Source organism: Scaptodrosophila lebanonensis, unplaced genomic scaffold (assembly GCF_003285725.1).
Source record: "Scaptodrosophila lebanonensis strain 11010-0011.00,11010-0021.00 unplaced genomic scaffold, SlebRS2 tig00000001-arrow-pilon, whole genome shotgun sequence".
NCBI classification, from domain to species: Eukaryota; Metazoa; Arthropoda; class Insecta; order Diptera; family Drosophilidae; genus Scaptodrosophila; species Scaptodrosophila lebanonensis.
Window position 1 is genome coordinate 18972195 of NW_022060529.1, and position 23455 is coordinate 18995649.

The 23455-nt window shown below is 38.4% G+C and overlaps 1 protein-coding gene across 1 annotated transcript in view; it reads left to right on the forward strand.

Annotated features, from left to right (window-relative positions):
• The window catches only part of LOC115632528 (transcription factor collier), a 44132-nt gene that overhangs the window by 13295 nt on the left and 7382 nt on the right, over positions 1–23455 (forward strand). Inside the window, exons 4-5 of the mRNA XM_030529728.1 lie at positions 2563–2636; positions 5553–5621. Of these exons, the coding sequence (XP_030385588.1) occupies positions 2563–2636; positions 5553–5621 (143 nt within the window). The remainder of the gene's footprint in view (positions 1–2562; positions 2637–5552; positions 5622–23455) is intronic.

A 23455-nucleotide genomic window follows, 5' to 3' on the forward strand; every position in this document is an offset into this window, starting at 1 on the left:
ATCAGTGAGGCAACATCCTTTGCCAGCATCACACTTAGAGCCCGATGGACTTAGAGAGCTTCGCCCTGGTCATAACGTTAATGTTTTTTTCACGTTTTTGTTTTTTGTTGCTCTGCCCCGTGGGAGGTGGGGGGTTGGAAGGGAGGGGAATCAGTGGGCCAGTAGCTTGTGCGCTGCAGGAAATCAATGGAAATTATTAACCTGACAAACGGGATAATAAGGGATGATCATAATTTTACATGTGAGTAGCTGAAGCAGCATCTACGAGTATGATGCTACCTACCTAAACGATGGCACGACGGGGTGGCCCTGCTCGGCCCAACCCAGCCCGGTCCTTAACTGACTGACTGACTAACTGAATGACTGGTTGTCTGTCTGGCTGGTCGTGCCGAAATTAATTTCTGATTATCTGTTTGGTTGGCGTTGGTTTTAGATGAGCTCGCTCGCAGGCAGGCAGGCGGGCAGGCACACAAAAAAAGGAGAGAAGGAAAAAACAATGCACATATGTTGCCGCTGATGACGTCAGGCGAGCACTCGTCCTTGACGTTGCGGCAAGTGGCAGCATTTTCCAGCACGAGGTGGTTGAATTTGAAATTATTGCCATGGTCGTGCCACTCGAAATTGCATTGTTGTTGTTGCTGTTGTTGTAGTTATTATTGCTTTTGCGTGTATCTATTCTTAACATACATAAATTTTTATAACTTGCCTGCTTGGACGCTGATAGTGATGAATGAGTCGGTGGCTCATCCCTCACCCCTCACCCCGCAGTCCATCGCCCATTGCCGACTCCTGTCGCATATGCCGTGTTTTTCACAACTAATTCGTCGGATGAGTGTTGGATTACATACTATACAGCAGCATGGACCGGCTTCCCCTGTTTTTGGTTTAATCATTTTTAAATTAGAGAACTATGCGCCTTTTCCTGCGCCTCGTTAGAGTTGCCAATGCCGCCTCCCCCTCCCCCTCCCCCTCACCCTCCAGAGCGTGTGCCGCACAAGAGGGTTATTCATGCTGCAGTGGTTGGGTCGTTTGTTTATCTATTTGTTTTTGTTTTCGAGGGCTGGATGAGCAACCAGCAACCTAAAATTGCAGCAGATTGTCTTCTGTGCACTTGCGGTTTCGTAGCCGGCTCGTCATTGCCTGCTCAAGTGGCATTGTGAGTGCGGCACTTGCGGCAACAAGCCTGCCCGCACATGGCACGATTTTGTCCTGACACTAAAATGTTTTCCTTGCCCTCCCCCGCCACGATATTTACTGGACAAACAAACAATTCCGAACAGTTTTTTACTACACATGAGAAAATAGCCCAAGCGTATGCAAACACAAATACTCCTGCTCGTATCAGTTCCGCCCTCTCTGCCCCATTATTATTGGGTCAGTTCGCTGTGTCAATATTTGCGCCTGCCCCCATATGTTGCGACCACCTTTCCGTGTTGTTGTTAGTCTGTAATTAGCATTTATGTATTTGCATTTGTCCTGCGAGAGCTCTCACTCTCATTTACACTATCGATGAGGTATTTTTTGCTACGTAATTGAATAGAGGGCTTAACTTAAACGAATTTTTGGAATTGCCTATAAAATTTTACTAGTTTAAGAACGAGTATAAAAAAACATGAGGAAACATTCTTGAAGTAAAGGAAAGGAGGAAAGCGAAATATATTGGAAATACAGTTTTTAAGAATTAGTATTAATGCGACAAATCGAGAAAATTTATGTCGTCTTCGGGGAATTGACCAACGTTTAAGAGTTTCAAGTTATTTGTGTTGTAGATAAGTCTCTGGGTTGTCATCTCTTTGCAACATCCTTGTTAGAATTGTGTTGTAAAAAATCCCTAACCTGATCTTTAAGTTATTCTCAATGTTTTGATTTCAGAGGAAACATAAAAGTCATGCCTTATATGCATCAACAACAGTTCAGGGGCTTCTTAAAAAATGGGAGCTTCTTGTTTTTGATTTTCGATGTCACTTCAATAAGGACCGAAGTGCATTTCGCTCATCACTGACTGGAGAATTAGGTTATTACCTTCAATAAAAAACAAAATCCTTAGACAATGTTGTGTCTTTAGACATCATTTAATTGAGGCATCAACAAGGCTGCTTATCATTCTTCTGTGACAAAAAGGCGTCCTGGAAAGTTGACAGCCTCTTTGGCACCATTATTTGTGATATTGATTGTAAAGACTAGCACGTCATGTGGTTAGTTCTAAGCTCTAAAGTTACAAAAAGGCGTGAGTAGCAATAGGTTATTTAAGTATCTGTATCTGTAAATCGGAAATAGGTACATCAGGTTGGCCTGGAATATAAGAGTATATGTACTTGTTGGAAATGGTTATTTACATATGTAGGGGCTTTAGTTTAATAAAAGTACTCCTTTGAGCATTGTAGGATACATGAATATTGCATAGCTAGAACTTTAGCTCGCTGCTTCAAATTATGCGAGTATCCTATGCAGCCTTGGAACTTGAGTATAACATATAGTTTATAAGTTAACTAATATCTTCCTGAACTTTAAGAATATATTAACTATTCGACAACTCATTCTTCCTTTATTCTTACCTTACAGGCTATTATTTACGAAGGCCAGGATAAAAACCCAGAAATGTGCCGTGTTCTATTAACGCACGAAGTGATGTGCAGGTGAGTCTCACAATCAGTCTATTAAGTACTAATATTTGTTTTGTATGCATGTATGTGTATGTGTGTGTGTGTGTGTGTGTGTTTGTGTGGCCAGCTCTACCGCAAATTCCGCCAATAATCTGCAAATAATTTGGCCGCATTTGAAAATAATACAAAGCTACCCACATTGACTTACAATGTAATCCACACCTTTGATTCCGAAATCTCTGGAGTCCTTTGTTCCCTGGAGCTTTCTCTAAGCATTTTCATTTTACTTGCGATTTATTTGCGAGAGCTTTTTCAGCCGTTGTCTGTGCAAGAATCAGAAGAACACGAAGTCGTACGCTTTCAGGCACTCAAATGATGAGCTGGCCCCCCACTCCCCATTTCCACTTCTTTGTAGTACGTATGCCGGAAAAGATGTTGCGCTCATTTGTTTTTAAGCGTTTTCGCAGTGTTGTTTTTTTTTTTGAAGTTCTTTTACTTTTCGGCCCATTCAGGTATTTTCAGTTTTGTAGGCACTTTGGCTTTGTCGCTGCTTTAATTTTGTTGATTTTTAAGCTGGCACGACCATCGCTCGTCCTCTGCTTTATTTTCACGCTCAGACGCACGCCAGTTGAAACGTATAAATGGCAGCCACTCGACCGGCCCCCGCACACCACTACCAATACAGTACTAGTGTTTGTGTGTGTGTGTGTGTGTGTGTGTGTGTATCTCCAGCTATGTAGCATATCTCTGTGGGCAGAGAATTTGGGCAGCCGAGTGTGCAGCATTCACCCTTCTAGCGGCCACTAAGCCTGACAGTTGAAGGTTGCGTGCGGACTAGCCGAGAAATAAAAATGGCAAAACGGGCGCAGGAAAAACAAAACACAAAGAAAGAAAGACCAGAAACAAAAAAATTTACGCAGCATCACCCCCGCAGCAGTAAAGGCAGCAGCAGAAGCGACAGTGGCTGTGGAAGGGGCAGGGGCAGTGGCAGAAGCCGAGGCAGCAGCCTGCAGCGTGCGTTGTTGGCCGGCCATCTTTTATTATTTCGGATTGGCACCCAGTTTTTATGTTTGCGTAGAATTATCAAAATAAGGGGACAGGCATCGCACCGGGGGTGGCTTTTGGTCGCGCTCCCAAGCTCGCCAGCAGCGAGAAATCAACAGCTCAACGAACAGTGCCGTGTAACTGTAACGCAAACCAAACACACGCACACACACACACACACACACCCACACACACACACCCACACACAGAGACGTATACAGAATGGCTCTAACAGTGGCAATGGCGTCTTCTTTATCGTTTGGCATTTCGCCCATTTTATTCATCCATGTTTATGCGAGAGCCACCCACTCCCCCATTTGTCTGCCACCCCCAGCGACCAACGACCAAAAAAAATTTTACGCAGCCGTTGAACTTACTCTTCTCTGTGTTTGTGTGAGTGTGTTTGTGTCTGAAGAATAGAATAAATGCATAGCACAAAATTGGTGAGAATTGAGTGTTCTTCGTATGTATGTATGTATTACTGGTGGATTACTTGGAAGGATTGTTGGCAGAGCTTAAATAAATACATCAGCAAGATTTGAAGTCGTACAAAGTATCAGCTTGTCATACAATATGTTTGTAAGCAGTTAATAGCATCAGCTCATTTTCCATTGATTTCTGAGGGGCAAATGATTCTGTTCGACGGGTCATAAAGGTTTATCAATAAGCAGAGAAATGCACATCATTCCCAATAAATAAAATATGGTATTGCCAATTATTAACGTACCTTTTCCAATGTTTATCTAAAACTGATGCTCCAACTTTTTGAAAATTATTTTAACCAATTTTAAAGGTTTTGGTTTTGTTAAAAATAGTTTTAAAAAATTCGCACTACTCTACAGAGCACTATTTTGGAATATACAAATTCTTAAAATGTAATTTAAAAGACCTTATTTATTTACTATTTGTTAACTGAGTGAACAAGACATGGCTCTTCCTAAAAGGGTATCATTTATCAGCTGGTCTGTTTTATATATGTTTTATATTTGTGTTACACAAGTATATTTGTTTGTCGTAGTAACGCTCCCAATAATTAAATATTGTTCTTAATATTAACAATGTAGTTTTAAACAATGCTAACTAAACTCAACAGAGCACTATTTTACTTCTTAAAATGTAATTTAAAAGACCTTATTTATTTACTATTTGTTAACTGAGTAAACCGGACATGCTTATTCCTAAAAGGGTATCATTTATCAGCTGGTCTGTTTTAAGGTGGAGTTGTTTTTCTTTATATTCAAACTATATATCTATATATTTGTTTGTCGTAGTAACGCTCCCAATAATTAAATATTATTCTTAATATTAACAATGTAGTTTTAAACAATGCTAACTAAACTCAACAGAGCACTATTTTACTTCTTAAAATGTAATTTAAAAGACCTTATTTATTTACTATTTGTTAACTGAGTAAACCGGACATGCTTATTCCTAAAAGGGTATCATTTATCAGCTGGTCTGTTTTAAGGTGGAGTTGTTTTTCTTTATATTCAAACTATATACATAGTTTGTGTCGCTTAAATACTTTATACACCGATCGAAAGTTTTAGAAAAAGTGCCCGCCGAAGAGAGTGTCCAGATAAAAGAGGTGTTCATTAATGGAGCTTTCACTGTATATAATTATTTGCATTAGTAACGCTGTCAATTATTAAATAATGGTTTTTATTTTACCAATGATTTGCTTTACAATTGCTTTATTGCGCATACGCCACAGTGGCCAAGCACATTAAACCTGCAGCTAATTTTCTGAAACACGCCTCTTATTCAAAATAAATACTTTAAAAGGGTTAGTTAGGTTTTTCTTGTATGGCAGCAGTAAAAACCTAGAGATATTACTTTACATAAGTTTGTACTTGTATTAAAGCTTGTGAGAGTTCTAATATGCGTCTGTTTATTTACTTGCAGCCGCTGCTGTGATAAGAAGAGCTGTGGTAACCGCAACGAGACGCCATCGGACCCCGTCATTATTGATCGGTAAGTAGCCAAACAATCTATAGCTATATAGTACGTGTATGTACATATCCTTGTTGCGTGTATCTGGCAACAGCACTAGCTCCAGCTCCGAACTGCCACTGCCAGTACAAAAGATGACATTTTAAGCTGCTTTTCATCATCGTCGCTTGTCGTTCGCTGCCGCCGCTTGCCGCTTGCCGCTTTCCACTTGCCTTTTTATTTTGCCTGCCTGTTTGCGGCTTGTATGCGTATCGTTGATTTATTGGCATTATTATCAACTGCAATATAAAACATGATGCGGCAGACAGCCAGACGGGCAGGCGAAGCAGTAGAGGACTCTCGGCTGCCTATCCTGCGTTGGCATGAGCAGCGCAGTTTCAGTTCAGAATAAAACTCATCAAAATGGCAACAGCAAATTCTATTTTCATAAATTGTAAATTGAGACGAGTGCAACTCAAAAATATAATCGTGTTGGTGGCAGTGGCGGGGCAATCCGACACCCCCCGCGAGCGTGTCACGTGTCAGGCGAATTATGTTAATTGCACGCACATCCTTGTGGTTACCACCCACAGGATGCTTGCCAGCAAGCAGAGCAGCAGCTTACATTTTAGTGACATCTCCATCTCTGGTCGTGCGGTGCGTCGCCCTCGTGCCGTGCCTAATTGGCTACGGAAATATTATTTGAAAAGCAAATTGTTGACATAAATTTAAGTGGCCGCCATTCTATGGAAGCAGGTCAGCCCCTACTGCCTTTTGGCGGAATTGGTGGATTTATCGAATCGAATGTTTTTAAAAGAAATCACATGATTTAGGCAATTGTTTTGGTTACCTTAATTAGATATTTTAAATAATCTATTTGGCAATTGGCTCTTGGCTCTGATAGTATTCAGGAACGAACTCAACAACTAAATCAGTTTTCATTCACATTCACAAAGAAATGAATCTGACTTATTTACAATAATATGATCTGATTGGAAATAAATATTAAATATTCTAAGTGGCCTATAAAGTGGTATAAATTTACCTTTTAATTTACATTTTAAGTTAATGAAATATGTTGTTCAACTTTGTGCAGTTTGAAAGCATACATTAACAGACCTGATAAAGTTCAAAAGGGCAACTTTATTGCAATGATTTTAAATAACAGATATGAGGACACATTAGTTCAATCAATTGTTGTTGTTAAAAGTTTAAAATCAATCTAAAGTATGGAATATTTTTCATTTTATTTTTTATTCTTTTTTTTCTTATTTTAACTCCGGGAATTTATAATTAGGAGAAATTATTGGTTTTTAAGAATCAACATCTCATAGAAAATAAAAGAAAAAGAACATAAAAGAACTTCCTGCACTTTCTCTTTATTAAAGTTTCGAAAGTTCTTTTCATATTTAGAGAATATTTACTTCCAAATCAATTGACAAATTAGAACTTTACAATTTCTATAAACTGTTGTTTAAGTTTATTTTAAGCTTTTATATGTCTTCGATTTTTAAAATCGTTCTATTAAATTGAATCACAGTTCCAGTCAGGCCCAACAATTTAGAGATTCTTCAGCCTTCCAAAATTGTCAGTCGTGCTAACAATTCCCTTAAGATCTGTCCAATTCAGGAGCACGTTCTGTAATTGATTCGGTTCTATTAACGCTCCCTAGACTCTGGCCATGGCCTGGCCATGCTAATCAGTGTGATTCTGTGTAATTGAGAGTAAAACGGCTATGGTGGTCCGGCCAAGTGCCCAACGGGTGTTCAAAGGTATTTACCTATATCCACATTTGTGCTACTCGATGGTGGCATTCTACGAAACCAGATTCAGCTGCGGTTGAGCACGGGATCGGACAAACCATCAGGCAGTGGTGGCCACAAGCGCAGAGAGACTTAATGATTCTATTATTACAACACTGGGCACTGTTCAGTTCATTTATGCGCTGCTGATCGATGCAATCAGGCCATAATTGGTGTCATAATTAAATTTAATTGATTGCCTGTAGCTAGTATTGCTGTTGTTGGCATTGTTGTTGTTGTTGTCGTTGTTGTTGTAGCCATTAGCAACTCAAGTCGATTGCGCAGTCTTCTGCTCCAAGCACTTCAAAGGCTCGATTTGCAAATTAGGAAATAGAAACAACCGAACTGCACAGCACAGCGCAGAAAACCGAACGACTCGCTTCGATTCGCTTCCAATCGACTCGATTCGCTCAACTGAAGGCGATTGAATGCGCTGCCGATCGGCGAGATCAGAGCTTTCGCATTTATGATCTTGTTAAAATTGCTCAGTGTTTGCTGCTGTTGTACGTGCTCCGGAACAGTGAATGCCAGCAACTGCGAACAGTTCGAACAACAGTTAAGGCTGTGTTGGTCGCGTCTCTCCACGTGCGCATGCGCGACACTTTTCGCCTCTTCACAGCGATATTTACGATTATTAATTCATTTTTCGCCTATTTATTGTGTTATGCGATTGCAATTGCCAACTGCGAAGGTGCTTCTTGGGCTGCCTTGCTGGCTGACTGCCTGACTGGCCGAACAGTTGACTGACTGGACCTGCAACTGGACGAGTGCCTTGTTAGCCAAGCCAAGCGAAGCCAGCCAGCCAGTCAGTCAGCTCTGACCAAATTGGTTAATCCCGTCAACGACATTCGCCACATTCCCGAGCCGTTGTTGTTGTGTTCGCCAACACCAGCTCAGCAACAGGCTCAGACATGTCGTATTTGTCAACTGGGCTGTAACTTTTGTCGGCATGCCCGTGTGTGCCAACCAACGTGCATATCAATCACGAGCTGCAATGCCGACGCACGCTAGTGCGGATCAGCGGGATCCATTGCTGGATAAAGAGTGCGCATATGAGTTTGCCGCGTGATTTACACAAATGCTCGTCTTGCTCGCATCGTCCACAAGGCGATCCGAATGCACAGAACCGATCCGATCCGATCCGAGCTCCAATCAGCCGCCGCGCACACGCATGCGCATTCGCATTCACATTGTCGGCATTTATCAGTCAGCAGGCAGTCGGGCAGAGATGCATGCATTGTTATGCCAGTAGATCATGCCGCCGGCTATGCCTCTGGCTCGGGATAATCTATGTGTTCGCAACTAAATTTTCAATTCCTACAACCTAAAGCGCTAACTTAGTTGGGGGTCTGCCGCATTTCGCCACTCACAGACGGCAACGGCAGGTAGTCAGTCGCCTGAAACTTGTCACCGAGCGCGCAACAATTGGAACTGATTGAAAATTCCGACTTCTCCAAACCTACGTACATACAAACAAACAAACAAACCCACTTGAATTTCATTTCATCAAAGTGGCAGCAACAACCACCACCACCAACACAGAATTGAAGCTTAACCCTAAAACTGATACATATGACAACAGCAGAACACTCGGCGAAAAATTCGATTTTCAATTCTAAATCAATATATTCAAGTAGGAAGCTTCTCACAAAAAAACAAAAAAAAAAATACCAAGATCTAAAATGAAAAACAATCACTAAATGGTGTGAAACCATTTTTTAGATAATAGACAAATCGCTTAAGCCAAAATTTTGACTATTTTAGATAACAAATATTGAATTTGAAATTGTAGTGATTATAAATTTTAAGTTCTTAGCAAAAATTTTAATTTGATTAACCAAAGTATCAACAGCAAGCACATATAGTAATCAATTGAAAATAATTATGGGTAAAGTACTAATTATATTATACATATAGGGTACATATAGGGTATTTAAAAAGCTAACCCAGAAAAAAGCTAAAAGTAGAAATATTTAGCTTAAAACGTATCATGTTTTGAGAGAGAGAGAGAACTTTATTTGCTTGTCATTATAAGCCGGATATTAAAGTGTATTAATATTAAAAAAGTGTAGCCAGAAAATAGCTAGAAGTATAACTATTTAGCTGAAAACGAATCATGTTTTGAGAGAGAGAGAGAGAGAGAGAAAACTTTATTTGCTTGTAATTATAAGCAGGATATTAAAGTGTATTAATATTAAAAAAGTGTAGCCAGAAAATAGCTAGAAGTATAACTATTTGGCTTAAAACGAATCATGTTTTGAGAGAGAGAGAGAGAGAGAGAGAGAGACAGAACTTTACTTGCTTGTCATCATAAGCAGGATATTAAAGTGTATTAATATTAAAAAAGTGTAGCCAGAAAATAGCTAGAAGTATAACTATTTGGCTTAAAACGAATCATGTTTTGAGAGAGAGAGAGAGAGAGAGACAGAACTTTACTTGCTTGTCATCATAAGCAGGATATTAAAGTGTATTAATATTAAAAAAGTGTAGCCAGAAAATAGCTAGAAGTATAACTATTTGGCTTAAAACGAATCATGTTTTGAGAGAGAGAGAAAGAGAGAGAGAGAGAGAGACAGAACTTTACTTGCTTGTCATTATAAGCAGGATATTAAAGTGTATTAATATTAAAAAAGTGTGGCCAGAAAATAGCTAGAAGTAGAAATATTTGGCTAAAAACGTATCATGTTTGAGAGAAAATCGGAGACATAACCTTATTTGCTTATTATTATAAGCAGGATATTAAAGTGTTCCTTTTAACAGCTGGCTTTATGTTGAGATATAAACCTCATCTTATACCTAAAGCTCTTTTTCATTATTGTGGGGCTTTACTCTTTTTCGAATTTCGTTCGATTCTCTACGTCAGTTTTTTCTCTCAGTGCTGTTAAAGACGATCGCCTGCGTTGAATGACGAATGTTTCTACGACGGCTGAACGTGTGCCAGTGTGGTGGAGTTGCAAGAGTGGCGGCAACAGGAGCAACAAAATCGGCAAGAACAACAGTAGCACCGGCTGGCACAACGGAGGCAACAACGAGGCTGCACATGTTTTATTGATGAATTTCTGTTATTCATGCAACGATCGAGCGGAAGGACGGGCGGACGGGCGGGTGGTCGGTCAGACACACAGAGAGGGCTGCCGATGCCAAAATCGTGTACACAATGCGGGCAAATCTGGTTGCACAGTGGAACAAAGTGCAGCAGATGAAATGCGGTGGCAAGTGTGCGTGCGACTGTCGCACTGGCCGCCCACTGTGCATAGATCTCCTGGATTTGCAATTACGGTGGGCCAAAGCAACAGTTGTTGTTGCCGCCTGCCTTTATTTATGATTTGTTGAGGACACTTTGGAAGCGCATTGTTGCCAGTCTCTGCCGATCGATTGTTCCGAGCGTCAGTCAGTCAGTCACTCTGTCTGTCTGACTTTTTGGTATGCGCTTCGTGTGTGTTCCATAATTAAGTGAATTTAAACCGCACCTCAGAACGGTGGCGACAGTGGTCGCTCCGGACCACTGGCTCTTCGTGGTGGTCGCGACTATGTGCTTGACTGCAGTTGTTGTTCTTGCTGTTGCTGTTGGTTGTGGTTGTGGTTGTTGTTACATGTTTGTCGTTTTTTTCACACATTTTCGGCGCTTTCTGGTGATCTTTGTGTGGTTTTTTCTAAATTTTAGTTCCACTTTATTGGTTCCCCATTTTTTGTTTTTTTTTGTCTGCCTTTTGGCACATCTGGCGTATGCGCAATGACGCAAATTATTGCCTTGTTCCATTGACAGGCCATGCTATTGGCGTTGCTATCGTAGGTCTGTCGTCCACTATCACCAAACACACACACACACACACACATACAAGCCACTAATGTCCGTTATCGCGTGACAAACGCCGGCGCCAGCCGTTCGACTTTTTAATTTAAGTGAATTGTTTTCTGCACTTTAACAAAAGAAGGAGAAAAAATACTACATATACATAGATGTGTGTATGTATGTATATATGGAACGAGAACGCATTAAAATAACAGACCACCCCACTGGTTGTTAACTCCCCCGACCACCACTCCACTGCCACTGCCACTGCCTCTGCCTCTGCCACTCTCCAACATCGCAATGACCATCTGTAACAAAAGGGCTGCAAATAATCGGACGAAAAGTGTGAAAAACTGCGCACAATCCGAAATTTGCCGCTTTTGCATTTATCTACGTCATTTGCGTTTTCTTCGCCTTATTTCAATTTTCTATATTTGCTGTTGCAGCACTCACACACACACACACACACACTAAGTCAGTCATCCACCCACAATTTTCAGCGCCGGCCAAATAAACTAAGTGGAAATCCATTGAAGGTACGAGTTGGGCATTTCGCGCCGCAGTTGTTGGAGAGCTCCGGCAACAAATAGAATTGACATTTTGTGGTGTCGAATATGCAAAACGTCGTTCAGATAGAGTCGTGGCCCAAAATGTAGTGCATGCCACAGAAATGAAGAATATCCAAAAATTATTCAAAATTATGTTTATGGGTAAAAAGTTTATTTTGGCGGGCAGTTAAGTAAATTTTTTTTTTTTTTTTATTGCCCCGAACAGAGTGATGTCTTTTGCAGCTTCTGAACTGAAGAACTGAAGAACTATCCAGCATTTTCAAAGCTAGACAGAAGATATTCTGAAAAATTGAAATCTGTGAACAAAATTGAAACGCTATTGCAAGTTTCATTGCTTCGTAGTAGTAGTTAATCAAAACTAATTCCAAATGCAGTTTCAATCATTTGCAAATATTTGTAAGTAAAGTACAGTAAATTTTCAATATCTTTTACATTTGCATTCAAATTATCACCGCTCGAGAGCAAATTCAAGCTGTTTGGCAAAGAGAATATTCAAGCCATTACTTTAAATATTCTAGTCTTTAAATTCAATCTCAAGTTACAAAAATGTAATCTTTTTTTTTCCAATTTACACACTTCTCGTACAAAAATTCAATTAAAAACTTACAAAATATAAAAGGAAATGCAAAAGAGCGTTTTAGGAAAATATTAAAAACTACTCAGAGAATTGAAAAACGAATGATTGCAAAAAGTTTAGTTGAAAAGGTTAGAAAAGGTTGTGTATTAAATGAAATCTTCTGTAAGGAATATAACCCCCTTATTCTCTTGGATATTCGACAGTCGTGTTCGTAAGGTATATTTTTATAACCAAAAATTGAAGAGTTCCACTTATATGTATATTATTACTAATATTATAAGGGGAATTTTCTGTTAGCTTAGTAAGAGAAGAGGGCATGAGAGAGCCCATTAGCTTGCCTAATATTGGAAAATTAAATTTGTTAATTATTAAACAAATAAAAGATATATTATTTGAAGATTGGCAATTGAATTTCTTGATTTCTAAACTGCATATGGGACTTCAATCTTTAAAGGTTGCATAAACGAATATATTTTAAAAATATTTCAATTGGCAAACTGATCTTCTTAATTATTTAACAATTAAAAGAGATATTATTTGAAGATTGGCAATTGAATTTCTTGATTTCTCAACTGCTTTTGGGACTTCCATCTTTACAGGTTGCATACACGAATATATGTGTATTTCATAAATGTTGTTAACACAAGTTTGAATTGAAAGCATGCCAATATTTCTGTCCTCTATTGTGATGGCTGCGTGTGGCGAACGAATGTTTTGGCTATTGCATGCCTTGATAATCGCGCTAAAAATGATGACAAAACTGCTGCTAGTTGTGGCTACAATTTTTAATTTTCTAAATGCATTCAGGCGCACCGTCCAGGTGAGTGAGCGAGTTAGGGAGTGAGGGTTGACTGGATGAGTGTCGGTATATATGTATTTGAATATACGCGTGAGTGTGTCTGTGCAAATGGATGAACGGATGGATGACGGCAACTGGAATGATAGGCAAAGGGGGGTCGTACATAATCAAATATTCAAAGCGACACAAAAATAAAATGCAGACACGAATTGAACGGCACTTGTGGTCAGATATCGACGGAAACTCGAACCTGCTCCTGCAGAGAGAGCGGAGGAATTGTGAAATATTGGGCAGACGAATAGACAGAGAGACAGTTAATTATCCATAAGCATATATTTGCCTTTTTATCGCTGTTCACGGCATTTTCAAAGGAAACTAATGCCAATTGTCTGCCTGCCAGACATTCTAGTTAGAAATGCTTTATAGACGCCTGCCCTTTGAAGTGGCAATTGCCTCCGTCTATACATACATACATATACATATATGTATATCTGAGTGTGTGTGCATTTGATTTGCACCTCGTAAATCAATAGAAACAAATTCGAATCGAATTTTACATTTCAAAGAATGTGCAATTTGCATATTTGAACCTGTCTATTGAAACTGAATTATTAATGCAAATTTCGCTCTATTTGAATGGCAGCGGTAGTGCACCGACTCCAGGGATATTCAATTTATTAAATCATAAATAAGCATTTTCAAATGAACCAATTTTATGCAGCAATGGAAATCAACTCAGTTTGCTTAAAATGTTCAAAGTGAACCTTTCCTTACATATTACTTACTACTACTTCATTCGAAATTTATTATTTTGGGCTCTGAAATAGTTTGACGCGCGCCGCAACTAAACTTCTTAATTGAATAATCGATGTCTAATGTAATTCACAACCGCGGGGATATTACAAATTAACAATTCACGTCTACAAACTACAACTACAAACATGCATATACATACGTATTACGTATGTGCCTGAAAGGCCTCCACTATTTGGGCCTGTCTGCTAGTCAGCCTTTAGGCATCATGTATGCCATTTCCTCAGCCATTTACACATTTTGCATAATTAATAATATTAAAAGCGTTAACTGACAGTCAACAGCTACGCACATTTCACCCTCGCGTACACTCCTCTCGCTCGCAACTGGAATGTAGGCTTGCATAGCAAATAGTTGGCATAATTTGCTCATTTGAATGAGGTCGATAATTTGATGCTTCAGTAGTTCAGAGAAGGTTAGACACAGGGGCGAAAGGATAAGCCAGATAGTAGCAAAAGTTAAAGGCAATGATGGGTCTAAAAATAAACACGCACACACACACACACACACATGTCCGCACGCACACCCACTCTCGAGGAGTTGCTTTTTGTTTGTTATTGTATCTGTGTCTGTGTTTTGGCAAGCTTCCCAATGCATATGTGTGTGTATTCTTTTATCGATGTCTGATATTTAACCTCGATATGGTATTTTTATGTGCACACACACACACACACACAAACATACGTATGCATATATATGTATGTATGTATAAACAAGAGTCTGCGCACGTTGTGTGCGTATTAAAATAATCAGTTTAAGAACGAAAGAAATCGCAACAAGAAAGCATCTTCTTCTTCTTCTCCTTGCTGTTGTTGTTGTTGTTGTTGTTGGTGCTGCTGCTGCCACTGTAACAACAACATTTAAGAGGTATTTCCCTGGTCCCAACGGCATGACATTGAATCCCAGAGCAACCCAAACAAAAAAAAACATAACAGAAGCAACAAAAAATACAAAAACAAATACTACTCTCGCCCGCATCTCATTTCTGGCATTCATTTCGAATGAACGTCGAAAAAGCTCACCACAAAAAGCACTCCAACATATTTCACTCAAGAACTCAAGTCGCGCTCACTCTCGCTCTCATCTTGAGCGCAAACCGAACGCATCTCGCAAAGCGTACGGAATCTTGACTAAAAGCGAAAGTGTTTTCAACAAGTTCGAATGAATGTTTGAATGTTTTCTCTTCCGGCAAAAGGATGCTAGCCAGCAAACGAAGCAGAAGACGCAGCATAAACAGAAGAAGAAGAACAACAACAACTAGCTTCGTCTCTAACGAAGCTAAAAATACCCTTCATATTCACTCTGTCATAAAACGAAAACAATATTCCGCCGTGGCCATGGGTTGTGACACCCTAGTGTCCCCTTACTATCAAGTTTATCACCGGAAAGTTTACTTTCTAAACTTCTATATTTTTATTTATTTTTTATATTTATATTTTTATATATTATGATAACAGAAACATTCTTCCATACTCGTATATGTATTTTTAAATGCTTTTTAAGTTATACTCCAATATACAACCTGCTGATCGCTGTGATTTCTGATTCGGATAAGTAAAAATGTCAATCGAAATCACAAAACACCAATCGGAAAAATATTATGATTACTTGATTTACATTTTTCGCTTGTGACACTAGATAGTCAGAATTTTGTCGAGACTTTTGCGGAAATAAATAAAATGGCAAAATGCACGCCAGCAAGCTGTAACTTTTTGACCAAAAATACTAAAAATCAGAATATTTTATTAAAACAGTCATCAAAAGCGGTCGGCAGAGGCAAATCAAGAATCGATAATCAAAAATCACAAATCGCAAATCGCTATGAACTGCTGAACGCGCCCATAGTTTATATAACTACTATATGATATAGTGATCTGACGATCAGTCAGTCGCGCCATTAAGTATTAAATGAAAAAAATATATGTGGAAAGAAGTTCGAAATTTGGATTCTTGTCATGCTGATCAGCTATATCCCTATATGTAACATGTGGTCTACCATTCCTCCACCTAGGTGTTTCAAACTGACACACCAAAAACCACATACACTTGCACTTTTCAGTGAAGGGTATTGGACAAAAAAAATCACCCCAAAGTATATTACGACACAAAGGACCCAAAGCTATGAACTCTCAACATTTTGCCAACACAAACAGGCGAAGACGTCCGTGCGCCCAAGTGCGATTTTGATAAAGATGTGCGGAATGGCTGGGTGGGGGGGGGGCTGCTGAAGGGTGGCCTTGGGGAGGGTTGTAAGCAAGTCGAGTATACAACGTCAAATCTTTTGCGATGCATAGAACGCGTGCGGGTGCGGGTTCGGGTGCGGGTGCGGGTGCTGGTGGGGCTGTGCGTGGGCCATGAAGCGTAGAGCGTTAAGCCGAGAAAGAGCATAAATAAATAAGGCGCAGAACAACAGCAACAAGAACAACAATAATGACAACAATAGAAGAGTAACAGGAGACAACAACAAAAAGAAAATGGTGACTCAGCCGCCATGTTTTGTAAAGCCAAGAAGCAAGCAAGTCAGCAAGCCAATGGCCAATTCCAACATTTTTCGTAACAAAAAGTCATAGCCTTTAAATGAAAAGATGATATTTACAATTTCTTGCACTTATTTTATATTTTGAATAAAAGAGCAAAGAGGCAACTCAAAAAGGTTAAGCTTGAAGTATGTAATTGGCCAACAAAGACAATGTTAAAGTTTAAAAACAACTTTTTTTCCTATACAGTATATAAAAAATTACCTTTATTTATTTAATTGATTCTTGATTCGCTTAATTCTGTTTTTACACGGTAGATTGGTTCCTAAATAAACCGTGTAAAAAAATACATTGTTCATATGCAAAATGAATCGTGCTAAATGGAATACAGTCGTGTAATCATATATAAAATGTTTGATTTTCAAACCGTGTTAAATCAAAACCGTTTAAAAAAATACCGTGTTTAAACAGAATTAGCTGTATTAGCTTTGGGCCAAAAAAAATATTTCGCAAACATTTTCTGTTTCAAAATAGCAATTTTGAACCATAATTGAGAGTAAGAAGTGAAGTTTGTTAACCGATTTTCAATTAATTATTTAATTAATTCTTTATTTTTTCCTGTGCGTTAATTAAAGCTGCTATAAATTCTATAAACTAGAATAATGCTTAACGTTTAACAAAACTAAGTGAAAATTAAATTGGTTTCAGTAACCTCTCTAAGGAATGAGTATTTCTTTGTAAAATAAGAAAAAAAAAATTGCTTCAATTAATTAATTAAATTGTTGTTCAATCTCGAAAGAAACAAATCTGTTTCACAATTGTGAACAAATTTGCTCGATAAACTGCACTTCTCCAAAGTATCGTCTAATGTTTAGAAGACTTTAGAAGCGAATTTGTGCCACTGTGCGGCCGTAATGAGAAAGAGAAACGCCAAAAGGCATGGAAATGGCGCGAAAGTAAGTTTTCGCATTATTTTAGGCGTACGTGCGTTCTTGAGTGTATTCGTATGTATATATGCGTGTGTGTGTGCGCTTGTCATAGCCATAGTCATTGCTTTTATTTGACTATAAAGTTGAAAATTTTGAATATTATCGTTAGTGAAAAATTAGCTCAATGTGGCTGCCACTGTTGCTGTCGCTGTCGCTGTCGCTGCCAGCGCACAACCTCCACTCACCTGTCCGCGCCATGCACCTCCTCGTGTTTTGTCACTGTTATTGCTGTTGTTGTTGTTGCTGTTGCGGCTGTTGTTGTTGTCTGTCTGTGGCATGCGCCGAAATCGCTCCCGGCCCAATGCTGTTGACGGCGTCCAGATAACATCGCCATCTACTCGCTCTTCGCGGCTCGAAAGCGATTTATGTGCGCCTGAATTCATCATCAAATTTGTGTTGGCGATGCAAAGATAATGCGACGCGTTGTTTCGCAAATTTACAGTTAATCGCCGACACAATGTGGCACGGCCACTTCTTGTCCTGGCCGCCATTTGACGCAGTGCTTGGCATGTTGTTAGACTTACGCTTGGGGCTCTAAGTTAGCGCTTAAAGTCCTTAAGCAAGGAATTTATATCAATTGTCTATTCTAGTTGATGAAGGAAGCATCACGAGCTGTTCACTTTTCAGACTTTTCATGAATAATGAATATAGTACAAGGAAGAATTGACAGCATTAAAATTAGTTTAGATATAAACTTTGGATGAATTACAATTGACTTAAATGAATCGAATGTTTTAGAAATTTGAGAGTTCCTGTATAAAACCATACCTAAGCCGAGCTTTTTAAAAAGTTATAACCAAAAATATTGAAACATTTTCTAAAGCTCTAATATGAGAAATTTAAATAAAACTCTGCATTTCATTTTGAACCACTTGGGATATACTTCTACTTATGATAGCTCTCCAGATCTTAGCGTTCATACAGGCAGGCTGATGAATGGACAGATATGCCGGCGGTCATCTTGATCAAGAACAAGAACGATCAAACAATACTTATGAAAGAAAGGGGAAAATTTTGTTGGTGAACCGCCATTGACAGGCTCATATAGACCAGGTTGGACCGGTATTTTGGAAACACCAGTAGTGCATTCGTGAGTAGGCTTGCTATATATCTGCATTCATTTCTCTGGAGTTTCAAGTTGAATTGGATGAGATTATGTTCTCCAAACTTTCTGCTCTCATCTACTCATTGCCTACAATACCCCGGTGCCTGGAAATCCAGTAGATGTGCACCGTTTTCTCGGCTCTTAGCCTAATCAACCGCCGGCTGGCCAATACTCTTTAAAGCTGATGATGGATGTCTGCAAAAATTTGATAGTTGGGAAAGTAAACTAAAAAACCGTAACTGATATAACTTCAAAGCGCTTATATGCGATAATGAATTTTCCTTGTATTTTTTATTTATTTTTTTTTTATTTTATTATTATTATTTTTTTTTTTTTGGTAATGAAGACGGTTTCGTAAATATTTGATTTAAATAATTGAAATACAACAAATGACAAAATATAAAATCTATCGCAGCGTGGAGGTTCTAGATGTATTGTTGGTTTCTTTCTTCAAAGACTTATCAATGCTATTTTCTAACGAGTGGACAGAATTAATATTTGCAACAATTATCTTCGAGGAGCAAATCCATTAATTGTAATACCTGGCTTACAAAATATATATTGTAAATTCTAAGCATTTAAGACTTTAGTTGCTTGAGGCGCCCAAGTCCCTTGAACTTTAAGACCCAACCCACTTGAAAATCAGGTCCTTACCCAGCTTCACCCAAATATGAATGACCAATTATGCACTTCGTTGAGTCTACGTGCTTGAGCTACCAAAAGAGCTTTTCCTCGATTTTTTCCCAACCTAGTGCGAGATGTGCGAGAGTTTGATGATGCGTAGCTTTTCATTAAATGAAAATTCGCGGGAGCTGTGTGGAGGACAAGATCCAAAACAAAAATTCACATCAACATGAGCGACAAAGCCGAGCGGAAAGTTTGTAGCGGCAACGTAGACACTTTGATTTATTGGCAGGACGCGCTCTGAATTTTTAATTGCCGGTCGAGCGATTGGAAAGGCCACAGCCAAATTGGCCTCCAAGTCCGACAAGTAGAAATCCTGACAGATTAAATTTAATCAAGAATGATTTTTCATGTTTGCTGCCAACTTCTGGCTCCGTTCTCGGGACAATCGCGCTGCATATGGAAATGGAAATCGCCCCCTCCCCGGCCACAACTGGAGACGACGGCGATTTATGCGTCCTGTCAGGATATTTGAAAACATTGTAATTCAAGCGTGTGACTTAAGCAGCTCGGGCTAGACCCGCTTCCCAGAAAATCAATTAGCTGAACATAAAGTTGTAGACAACATCGATGATGGGACAGGGGCAGCGAGCCTCGAGTCTCGAGCCTGGCAATTACTCCCACGAATGATCCATAAATGAGTTGGACTGCTCTCAATATATGTGCACTCGATTCGTATTCAAATTTCAAGCAGAACTGCAGTTGCTCTGCCTGTGAGGGTTACGTGTACGTGTAATTCGATACTGGATTTGACAGATACACGGCGCTCGCCTATGTGCTCGTGTATACATAGTATAGTATGTATAGTATGTACATACTTGTACATATTTATGTTTGCAGGCATGCGTATGCCCCAGGGATGACGCCCTAGCCCTAGCCCGTGTTAATGATGCTGCCTTTGCTATTGTTGTTGTCATTGTTGTTGTTGTTGCAGTGCATAAAAAAAACACACAAGCACATCTGTTTTCATTTCCAGCAAACGCGTCGATACAACGTTAAATAAAAAATATTAAAAAAGAACTCCACACTCTCCTCCAAATGACACAATCAGTCAAACAAAAAAAATAACACGAGCCTCGTTATTAAATGAGAAACCGAAAACTGCTGAAAATCACTTATACTTTTAAATAATTACACTGGTCGGCACAATTATTTTGACGAACTGTACTCACGACTATCGGTGCTGGTTGCTTTTAGTTTCAAGGAATAACGGTACAATTTTCATACGGGATATTGAGTTCATAGCAACAACAATATGTAGGCAAAATATTTTGTCTATTACTCTTCACACCTTTTTTCTACAAATGACAATGTGAGTTGACTGCGGATTCAGGCACGGCATAAGTATTTTGACCAAATCTTTGTCGCCGTTTTCGCGTACGTTTTATCAAGTGATACTAAAATAACTTTGGTGTAACAATTTTTGTTGACCTTTTTACATTATTTTCATTAAAATTTGATTCAAAAGTAATCGATACAATGGTAAAAAAGACAGAATTAAGTTATGTTGTTAGAGCCTCAATAGTGGCGAAGTTTAATGCCGGCGTAGCACCAAAAGACATTGCAAATGAATATAATTTGTCGCGGCAAACAGTCCACTATCAAATTAACAAATATAAGACCCACAATGACGTCAAAAACTTGCCTAGATCAGGTGCTAACCGCAAAACAACACCCATTGAAGATCGAGTCCTATTGCGGGAATTTAAAAAAAATATTCATTTAAAGCCGCAAGCTGCTGCAGATCAATGGAATAAGTCGACCAAGACTCCAATCAGTGAGCGTACTGTTCGGCGACGCCTAAAAGAAGAAGATTTTAAGACATACAAAGCGAAGGACATACCTTACATATCAAAGGTGAACAAGCTCAAAAGATTGGCTTTTGCAAAGGAGCATCTGCATAAGCCAAAAGAGTTTTGGAGAAGCGTTCTATGGACAGATGAAAGCTCCTTTGAATATAATTCATCAAAACAGTTTCAAAGACAAAAAAATATCCCCGTATGTCAAAAAGTGAGCCATGGCGGAGGCTCAGTCATGTTCTGGGGATGCATTGCGTACAATGGGTTAGGTGATTTCGTTCCCATCACCGGCTCAATGAACCAGCAACAATATTTGAGTACCCTTAACGAAAACGCATTCCCTTCCGGTGACAGGCTGATTGGAGAATCATTTATCCTGCAACAGGATAACGCCCCATGCCACAAAAGCAAAATGATAAGAGCATTTTTAAGCGATGTTGGTGTTACTACTCTGGATTGGCCACCACAAAGTCCGGACTTAAACGTTATTGAGAATGTGTGGTCTCTTGTAAAACGTAAAAGAAATGCGTCTTTGCATAAAACCGAAGAAGAAACTATTTCCGAGGTCACTTCTCTTTGGAAAGAGATACCATTAGAGGTCCTTCAAAATTTAGTGGACTCAGTTCCAAGACGTCTTCAAAAAGTTATCGAAGCCAAAGGCGGGTATACATTTTATTAATCTACCATCAATTTCTTATGTTTTGTTTAGTATTAAGCTTTGTTTTTTTTGTTAATATCCATTGTCAAAATACTTATGCCAACCCATGAAAATTACCTTGATTTATAATTTTAAAAGTTCTTATAAAAATATATCCTTTGAATTATTTTTAAGTTTGTAATACCAATATGGAATTGAGAAAAAAAGTTTCCTTTGATATCTTAAACCAATAACCAGTTATTGACAAAAATGTATGATTTTCTTCTCGTCAAAATAATTGTGCCGACCAGTGTATATGTTGACGCTTATGTTAATTGTTGATGTATTTTTTCTGATAACACTTTTAACCAGCCTGTGGAATATGCTTTAAACGATTTGAATTCTACTTTCTTATCGCTAGTAATGCCAGCATTTCAAACCCAGTTTGTGAAGCTTTGAAACCGAACCGCACGTGCAGAAATGAATTACAGTCTAGCTCTTAATGCTCCTTTAACTCTATAATCTCAGGGGTATTCAAAATTGGGTCTGGCTTTATTGTTTTACAGATTATGATTTGCTGAGTCTGGTCAATTGTTATTTCTATTGTTCGAATATATCACAATCTGCAAACATTCTTTTTAAGTTCAATGAAATATAACAATTATTCTTATCTTAGTCTTGAAAATAATAATAAAATGTTTTCAATAATATGAGGATTATACATCAAAAGCAAATAAATAGAAGCGAAATTTTATATATAGTACAAAAAGTTATTACAAATGGATCAAAACTTCAAGTGCAATTTCAAAATTTCTAGCTTTTAACCTAGCTATTATCAGGGTTGATGAATCGAGCGAATTAACAAGTTAAAAACTTATAGTGTTTATTTTAAATGCTTATATTAATTTTAAAGAAACTGAGTAATTCCAAAATATCTGCAGTGTCTGCAAATGCAAGCAGTCCTCGAACTTATAATAATTACTATACAAGTATAACATTTTATTTCGACAAAGTCAGCTCAATTAGTTGCGTCATTTTAGGATATATAGAATATAGAAATCGGTCATCTCAATCTCATTGATCGTCAAAGTCCAAAACTTTTTAAGCAATACTTCAAGCATAATAGTTTGTAGTTAGACCTCTAACATTTTTTTATAATTATTTAATTTTTTATTTTAAGCCCTATTCTAGCTTTAGAAGTATCAGATTACTTTTGAAATATTACGCTAGTTCTAGTTTTTTGGAAAAGATTTATCGAGAAATGCCATAAAATAAAAGCAGATAAACATTACTTTGGGAATAATTTTGGTCGGTTTTTTAAGATATACCAAAAACACTTGTGCTTCAGTTTATAGAGGCGACAGCAGTCAGATTGTCCTGTTTTTACAATTATTAACTATTGTTAGGGTTCAGCATATTTTCTTTTAAAATATATACTATCATCAAGACTAAGGCCTTTAGCTAATTTTTTATTTTTTTTATTTATGTCAACAAACATTGAATGTCGACATAGGAGGAAAATATATAAAAATTATAAAAAGCATCTTATAAGCTAGAAAAGCCTAAGAAGGAGAAATCTAATCAAATTATAATATCTAATTAACGCCTCCAATCCGGTGGGGGAATATTATTTAATATATAATAAAAAATAAAAACTTAACAGAGAGAAGAACCTTAGAATTGCTTAAGAGCTAATTTCAAAAAGAAAAAAGTAAAAAAAAAAATTGGAATCTCAGACCCGGTGGGGGAAGATTTTTTAGCCAGTCCGGCAAGCTATACCCCGTTTTACAGCCGATCCTGGTCAGAGATTCCGGAAATGGCTGAAAAGAGAG